Source organism: Dromiciops gliroides, chromosome 1, assembly GCF_019393635.1.
Source record: "Dromiciops gliroides isolate mDroGli1 chromosome 1, mDroGli1.pri, whole genome shotgun sequence".
In the NCBI taxonomy this organism is placed as follows: domain Eukaryota; kingdom Metazoa; phylum Chordata; class Mammalia; order Microbiotheria; family Microbiotheriidae; genus Dromiciops; species Dromiciops gliroides.
The window spans coordinates 158224384-158233749 of NC_057861.1; the positions used below are offsets into that span (position 1 = coordinate 158224384).

At 38.4% G+C, this 9366-nt stretch overlaps 1 protein-coding gene across 1 annotated transcript; it reads left to right on the forward strand.

Annotated features, from left to right (window-relative positions):
* The first annotated feature begins 1023 nt into the window (after positions 1-1023).
* Positions 1024-2139, forward strand: LOC122734716 (actin, cytoplasmic 1-like). The gene has a single exon (XM_043975738.1). It carries the CDS (start codon positions 1024-1026, stop codon positions 2137-2139), a length of 1116 nt encoding a protein of 371 aa, XP_043831673.1.
* Positions 2140-9366: the final 7227 nt, after the last annotated feature.

Below are 9366 nucleotides of genomic sequence, written 5' to 3' on the forward strand. Positions count from 1 at the left end.
ATTGAACTAAAAAATGTTACTGCTGTGGAAAATATGTGGAATTGAGCTAGAAATTCAGGTGAATTAATATGGTGGAATCCAACTTGAATGGTGTAGTAGGAAGAGCATTAGAGTGGGAGCCTACAGATGTGGGTTAATCTCTGCTTTGCCACTTACTAGCAAACTACTTAGTCTTTCTGAGCCAGTTTCCCCATCTGTAAAATGTAGCATTTAGATCAGTTCTCTAAGGTGTCTATCAGTTTTGATATTCTTTGACATTATGATTTAATAATAATGTGTGGCATTATAAGGATGACAAAGTGCTTTTTCACAACAACCATCTAAGATAGGTAGTACAAATATTATTATCCTTAGTTTGCAGATAAAGAAACTGAAACTCAGAAACATAAAGTGACCTAAGATAACACTGCCAAGGATTTGAACCTAGGTTTCCTGATTAAAAATCTCCTTTTTTCATAGTGGAATATTCCATCACACTTTCCAATAAATAAAGTCAAATTATAACATTGAAACCAGAGGTTTATTGGGCTTCTTTTTAATAGATTTTTAAAAAGTATACATATAGGAGATGGCTAGGTGGCGCAGTGGATAAAGCACCAGCCCTGCATTCAGGAGTTCCTGAGTTCAAATCTGGCCTCAGACACTTGACACTTACTAGCTGTGTGACCCTGGGCAAGTCACTTAACCCCCATTGCCCCGGCCCCCCCCCCAAAAAGTATACATATATATACTTAAATATATATACTTTTATATATATATATTTTTTTAATTGGCAAAAATCCACCTTCTCTCCTTCCCATCCCAAACCCCTACTCTCCACCCTAGAGTAAAAGAAAAACAAAACCTCTGTAACAAATATGTATAGTCAAGCAAAACAAATTTCTACCTTGACCATGTCCAAAAGAAAGTATGTCTCGAGCTGTGAGCTCTTCCACCCGGTGTGCACTTGCCTCCCTGCTGCCTCCAGGTGCGGCACCACCTTCTTTCTCTTAAGGGTTTAAACTTGCCACTTCAAAGTTTGCCATGAATGATGATATTGTTGACAATGGCTCTGGAATGTGCAAAGCTGGATTTGCAGGAGACGATGCCCCTCGGGCTGTCTTCCCATCCATTGTTGGGCGCCCCAGACATCAGGGTGTGATGGTGGGTATGAGCCAGAAAGACAGCTATGTGGGGGATGAGGCCCAGAGCAAAAGAGGTATTCTGACCCTGAAGTGCCCCATTGAACATGGTATCGTCACCAACTGGAATGACATGGAGAAGATCTGGCATCATACTTTCTACAATGAGCTCCGTGTGGCCCCTGAAGAGCACCCTGTGCTGCTTACAGAAGCCCCCCTGAACCCCAAAACCAACAGAGAAAAGATGATTCAGATTATGTTTGAGACCTTCAACACCCCAGCCATGTACGTTGCCATCCAGGTTGTGCTGTCCCTGTATGCCTCTGGTCGTACCACTGGTATTGTGATGGACTCCGGTGATGGTGTGACCCACACCGTGCCCATCTATGAAGGTTATGCCCTTCCCCATGCCATCCTCCATCTGGATCTGGCTGGCCGTGATCTGATGGACTACCTCATGAAGATCCTGACCGAGAGAGGGTACAGTTTCACTACCACAGCTGAGAGGGAAATCGTGCGTGACATCAAGGAGAAGCTGTGCTACGTCGCCCTAGACTTTGAGCAGGAGATGGCCACTGCTGCTTCTAGCTCTTCTCTGGAAAAGAGCTATGAGCTCCCTGATGGTCAGGTTATCACAATTGGCAATGAGAGGTTCCGATGCCCAGAAGCTCTCTTCCAACCATCTTTCTTAGGTATGGAATCCTGTGGAATCCACGAAACTACCTTCAACTCAATCATGAAGTGTGATGTTGACATCCAAAAGGATCTCTATGCCAATACTGTATTGTCTGGTGGTACCACCATGTACCCAGGCATTGCTGACAGGATGCAGAAGGAAATTACAGCCCTAGCCCCCAGCACAATGAAAATCAAGATCATTGCCCCACCTGAGTGCAAATACTCTGTCTGGATCGGAGGCTCCATCCTGACATCTCTTTCCACCTTCCAGCAGATGTGGATCAGCAAGCAGGAGTATGATGAATCTGGGCCCTCCATTGTCCACCTAAAATGCTTCTAAATGGACTGTTTGTGTTTTGTGTTTTTTTTTTGTTCTGTTTTTTTTTTTGGTCAAAGTGTGTGACATGTTAATTGCCCAGGAAAAAAAAAAGAGATGAGATTGGCATGGCTTTATTTGTTTTTATTTATTTTTTTTTTTTGGCACTTGACTCAGGATTTAAAAACTGGAATGGTGAAGGTGATGAGCAAGTGATGATGTTGGAGGCAAACATCCCCAAAGTTCTACAGGACTCTGATTGTACATTGTTTTTTTTTTAATAGTCATTCCAAATAATTATTACATGTTAGTGAGTTACTTGCCTCTATGAAGGCGGTCCTGCTCAAATTAGAGCAAAGGAGCTACTTAAAAATCCAGAGGGGGGCGGGATTTGGGTTAATGTTCTTGGAAGTTTTCATGTGGGTATTTGTTTCAGAAGGCAGCTGGTAGATTCTATTTCCATTTTGTCCTCTGGTTCTAAGAGATCTTGGCATTTTCCTTTAAGAGTTCTTGAAATGGAATGTCTAGGTCTTTAACATTTTTTTTTTGGTCATGGCATTTAGATAGTATAATGATTCTTAAATGTTCTTCTTAACTTATTTTCTAGGTCAGTTTTTTATATTCTTTCTGTTTTTTCAGCCTTTTGACTTTTGTTTTAATATTTCTTTTTGTCTCGTGGAGTTATTGACTTCTGTTTGCTCCTTCCTAATTTTTAGGGAGTTTGTTGATGGGGCAAAGTTTTGTACCCTTGCATTCAACTGTTAATTCCCTTTCCAATCTTTTTTTTCCCCCAGAGCTCTTATTTCTTTTCCACTTTTCCTCAAGCATGCTCACTCCATTAATAAAAACATTTTAAACTCTTTTAAAATAAAGTTTGCTTCATCTCTTCTTGAAATTCTAGTTGAGTTTGTACCCAAGCTGTGTTTTTATCTGAGGCAATGTTTGTAGATATTTTTGAAACATTCTCTTTTTGTTTGTGTCTCAACATTCTTGTCACCATAATGGCTTTGTAAGGTTGGATATTTTGTTTGTGTATTCTTTCAGCTTACTTCCTGATTTTGGAATGGATGTTAAGGTCAGGTTCTGTGTACTTTTAGAGGGAATATCTGGGCTGGTCTTAGAATACTGAGTATTGTGTTGTTTCAGGATCTCAGGGATAGCTCAGGCTAAGGACCTGTAAACTTTCAGTGCTTCCAAAGTGGTCTGATTAGGGTTAAGACTGATTTCCAATGCCCACCCATCACTTCCCCCACTCCCCAGAGCTTTATAGCTTCCTGACCTGGGTTTGAGTCTAAGAAACAATAAAACTCCTGCTGGGCTCAGCCATTAATAGTCATTTAGGAAGCTCTGCTGGTCCAGAGTAAAAGAACTATAGACTTCCCTTTGGTCTGGAGTTCCTACCCTGGTTATTCTTTTGCAGACTTCAGACTGAGCTAGATGCTAGAACTGAGACCCAGCTCTTCTCTTGAGATCTCAGCCATACCCTTACAGCTTGCTTCTGAATCAGCTCTTCTCTCCATACACAGCCCAAGGGGTGGGAGTGGGGTGCAGGTCTCTTCCACATTTCTCTCTGGATCTGTGATCCAGAGCTGGGAAGTAGACAACAAAATTACCAGGTACCACCTGTTCCCATTGCAGTGCTTGGCTTACATCTGTGGGTGCCTAAATGAGTCTGGGACTTCCACTTACCCTGGTGCACAATGTCTTTGTGGGTACTGGAATATTCTAGTGTTCCTGTTTACACCTCATCCCCAGTGTCCACAGACCTCTCTGTTTGCTTCCCTAAGCTACTCTGTACTAAAAAAACTGACTCTGATTTTTTTTTCCTTGAATTTCTCTTTTAGGATTTGGTCTGGTGCATTTTCTAAATTTGTTTGGGGTATAGGAGCGGGTAGTTCACTGTGCTGCTTCCTGCTACTCTACTATGTTGGCTCCACCTCTGTCTAATAAATTTTGGCACACCTGTGTCTGACTTTATTTGGTTACCTTCTCTTGGTTTAGTGGTAATGGTTAGGGAAGGGAGGACAGGAAGTCCAGCTGTTTGGTTTAAATGTAACATTTTGGGAAAAGTAGTAAGATATATCTAAGTATCATTGCCAGCATTAGCATGATTTCCTAAATGGAAACTCACCCCGTGGCAGCAATACTTCTACCTAAAATAATGCATATGACAGCAGATCTAGGGCCTTCCTACTCTCTTCCCCAAAGTCTCATTATCATTCTGCTTGGGAACAGCAATGATCTGCTAAGTATATGATCTCCCTTGGACTATGGACTCATCTCTTACTTCTACTCCCTGTCTCCCCTATGGCCTCATTTGATTACATCTACAAGTCCAGGATTAACTTATAGCCAGGCCATTGTCCAAGAGTTTGGCTTCTGGGAATGGGCAACAAAGTTTCATTTTCTTCTACCTTTGGAAGGGAATATAATTGAGCTAAGGGAAAAGAAAGTAATAAGTTTTGTCATATCCGAAAAACCCTGAACCACAATGGCTTCTTCTAAGACTCTTTTTCTATTATTCTTCATCCCTAAATTACTTTATTCTTGCAGCTGACCATAGTCATGGTAAATTTATTTTGCCATTAGATCTGTGGTACCATAAACTGTTTATCACGTTCTACATTATAATTACGAATACCATTTACAATGTCAAACACTTAACATTTAGAAATAGCCATTCTTCACAGACATTCCAAGATTTCAATAATGTTCCATCATTTAGCTCTACATATTTTTATATTTAACTATAATTATGTCCATAAAATAAATGACCACTTTAAAGGTGATTTTTAAAGTAATAAAAACATACTTTCCAAAATAACCCTTAAGTGCCAATGTTTTTATATAAACATAGATAAAATATTTTTACCATTCTAATCCATTTCACCAAGCATTTCAGTGCCTATTATGTGCAATATATCTTTTTAGGTGTTGGTCAATAGTCAATAAATATTTATTAAGCACCTACTATGTGCCAGGCACTGTGATAAGCACTGAGGATTAAAACAAGACAAAAAAAAACCCAAGGTAGTCCTTGCCCTCATGGACTTGAAACCAAGTTCATGGAGCTGAAACCAAGCAAGCAGCTGTGGGTGAAGTTAACTGGAAATGACTGAAGCCTCTCTAAAAGGAGACATTCGGAAGACTTTGTTCCTCCACCCTTCAGTCATAGGGGAGAGGCAACTCAGGATGCTGAGATGGGGTTGAGTATCACAGCTGAATCAATCTCAACGAGGATAAGATTTCTGGGGGTGATCTTATTCTAGGGGAAGTATAATGTCCCTTAAGTGGATACCAAGCAGAGCAGTTTATTGGATATAGAAAAATGAAATAAAACACTCCCTAGCATAAGAAGGGCAATAACCTGGTGATTATAGAGAAGACTATTAAACATGTAACTGCTGTAATTTACAATATGCTAAATATATAGGGGGAAATCCAAATAGAGTGGCACGAGAGGTCTGATATAAAGATACAAACACTTGATTGAGATGGGAGCTGGATTGTGGAAAACTTCATGGAGAAGGTGGAACCTTAACTAGACCTTGCTAGAAAGGCCAGATTTCAACAGTCTGATATGAAGGAAGAGGTGATTCAAGGCACAGAGGGAAGAAAGGTATAGTGAGATCAGAGGTAGCAAAGTGCTGTTATTAAACTGTAATATAAAATTGTGAAGTAGGGGCAGCCAGGTGGCGCAGTGGATAAAGCACTGGCCCTGGATTCAGGAGTACCTGAGTTCAAATCTGGCCTCAGACACTTGACACTTACTAGCTGTGTGACCCTGGGCAAGTCACTTAACCCCAGTTGCCCTGCAAAAAATTAAAAAATTTTTAAAAAATGTGTGAAGTGAAGTAGTATATGAGAAAGCTAGAAAGTTGAGGTGAGAGGCCTTAAATGCCAGGGAAAAAAGTCTTTGTGAGAATTCCAAGACACTTCCTGCTTGTGGGACTCTGGGCAAGTTATTTCCTTTAGGTCAAGTGTTCTCAACCTGGGTTTCTGTGAACTTGTGTTTAAAAATATTTTGATAATTGTATTTCAATATAGTTGGTTTCCTTTGTAATCTTATGCACTTTTTTATGCACCTAAAAGCATTATCCTGAGAAAGTGGGTCCATGGGTTTTGCCAGATTGCCATTTTCAGTGTAAGAAAATCTGCAAGCACTAAAAATCAGGGCTTGATTTATGGTTTTGTTGCTTGTCTAGACTTAAAAAGGTGATGGAGGAAACAGTGATAATGCAGACTAAACTTTAAAAGATGTTGTGTACACATTTCCCTGCTTTAAACCCTGAGCAGGTCTCAAACTTTTTGGTCTCAAAAAGTTTTTATATTCTTAAAAATTATTGAGGACTACCCAGAGGCCTTTTTATTTATCTATAAATATTTATTGTATTTTTAATTCAAACATCTGAGTATTATTATGAAAATAGTTTTGACATCAAGGACTCCCTGAAAGGGTCTTGGTGATCCCCAAAGGTCCCCAGACAACACTTTGAAAACCGCGGTTGTATGTTGACCAGCAGGAAGAGAACTTACTAGAAGAACTGAATTATAGCAATCTTGATATGCTCACCATGAATGAAACCAAAAGATAAGAGGAGGTTATCTTAAAGTATAAGGACACCTCACAGAGTCTCCATAGAGAGGCAAATAACGGGAGTCAGTGGATCTGGTTTTATTATGTAGTCTACATCCATAGGAAAAAAGAAACATCACTTGAAAAAGAAAAGGTCATTAAAATATTTAAAATATGCACACACATTCCCCTCCCCCAAATGCAGATGACAGAAACCCAGAAATTTTGTTACTACTTCATTAAATTTGATATACACTTTTAATAAACAGATTATATGATGGTCACTCAACAAATATTTGTTAATGCTTACTATGTGCTGGACACTGTGCTATTCACTGGGAAAACAAAGAGAGACAAAAATATGATCTCTGCCCTCAAGAAGCTCACAGTCCAATGGGGGAAGACAACATGTAAATTATACACATATGGTGTGAATACAAAGTAATCTCAGAAGGAAAGTACTAGAAGTGGAGCAAAGAAGTTTATGGTTTCATATACAGTCCTTTTTTTTGTTCTTTAAAAAAAAATTGGGGGGGCAGCTAGGTGGTTCACTGGATAAAGCACTGACAGGTCCTGGATTCAGGAGGACCTGAGTTCAAATCCAGCCTCAGACACTTGACACTTATTACCTGTGTGACCCTGGGCAAGTCACTTAACCCTCATTGCCTCAGAAAAAACACACAAAACAAAACAAAAACAAACAAAAAACTATACAAGTACACAGAAAAGCCAACTTTTAGGCATCTCTTCCTTATGGGATTATCTTGTATTTACTTATCTATGTACATGTTAAATAGCTAGTGTATAATGAAAGTTCCCTGATGGGAGGCCCTGTTTTTAATATTTTATCTCCAATAAATAGCACAGTGCTAACACATAAGAGGTGCTTAACTAATACTTGTTGAATTCTGTGTGGTTAAAAAGAAGTGGACAGTTGGAATATTTGGAAAATTTAAACAAGAAGTTAAAAGCTATCTCCATTGTTAAGGAAAATAGGTTATTTTGGCCCCCCAAAAAACAAACAAACAAACCTTTTTGTGTCTATTGAATTCAAAATTTCATGGGATACTTGGTCCTCTCATATAATGATACATGTGATGAACATGTGTAAAATGACCCCGAGGAAGATAATCACAGTTTATGCACTAACATCTGTTGTAGACGATAAGGAGGTAGAGATGTTTTATGAAGACTTCAATAAGACTTTCCCAAATTAAGTGTATATATGCTTTGATCTTCCATCACCCTTTTCCTCAAGATTTTACAAATGAATTATAAACTACTATTTCCCCTTGTCTCCCATGCCTTTTATCTTGGCAAGTAGATCAATTGTTTGCTTGTTGAGGAAGTTCCAGGATTCTCTTGGACTCTCACTTCTATGCATTTCTCATTTTTCAACATCTTTAATTTGCATAGGGTAAGTTGGAGTAGTTATTTATTTTGCATTTATTCTAATGCATTTATATGAAATATGATTATATAGAGAGACATATATCCACATGTGTGTATATTTATATGTATGTGTGTGTTATCTTCCCACAATAGAATTCAAGCTCAGTGAGAGGGGATATTATTTCATTTTAAAATTTTTGTATCCTCAGTACCTAACATAGTTCTTGGCACATAATGAGTGCTTCATAAATGTTTATTGATTGATTCTAATTGCAAGCTCTATCCTTTCCTCATTTTTATATATTCTTCTGTTTTGAATTAATGTATATTTTGCTATAATAAGTTGGTGGTCTGATTGTACATATACAACTGATATAGCAATGTCTCAGACATAAATAATGAATAAATCAGATTTTTCCCCAAAAATTATCCCCTCTTCCTAACTTCCCCATTTTTGTTGAGAATTAAACCATTCTTCTAGTCAGCCAGGTTTCTGCCTTCATGTTGCCTTTCTGGGCTTTGGGCATACAACTGGTCCTTACACACAGTATTTTTTCAGCTGAATTGGCCTACTTTCTCTTCATTGTATACAGTGAATTCCATCTCCCCTCACAGGATGTCTCCTGTGTCTGGAATACACTCTCTCTTTACCTCTAACTTAGGGAATCCCTGGCTTCTTTTAGAGTTTGTTCTCTACTAGCAGTGTATCCTGATTCCTCCCTCTAGATGTTTGTGCCCTCCTCTCAGAAATTACTTTGTGTTTACTTTGCTTATATTTTATATTTAATTTTCTGTGTTTTCACTTAATAGAACAGAAGCTAATTTCAGGACCATAAGATAGTTGTGTTTTTTCTTCTCTGTATCCTGGAATTTTTAGGCATTTAATAAATGCTTGATGAATATATAAATCTCTCATCGTAACCCATTCTATTTTGTGATATTTGACACCTAGCATGTTCACCAAATTCAGATATTTTTTTCTTGAGAACTGATTTTATTTATGATACACAGCCATGAGCTTCTGTTTAGCCTATGTACTTCTGGTGTTGTTCATTCTTTACTATTGAACAATATTTTTTAAAGTTTTCACTGTCATTACTTTTGCATTAAAGTCACCAAGCATGATTTGATTTGGAGAATCTTGTTATTCCTGTTTAGTTGATTAGTCCTGTCTGACTCTTCATGACCCCATTTGAGGTTTTCTTGGCAAAGATACTGGAGTGGTTCTCCATATAGATTCTTACTAAGTTTTTAAAAGATTTTTTTTCTACCTCATTTTCTGC

Bases quoted from the DNA above. Each gene is read 5' to 3' on its own strand.
- LOC122734716 (XM_043975738.1), top strand. From the start codon at position 1,024: ATGAATGATGATATTGTTGACAATGGCTCTGGAATGTGCAAAGCTGGA.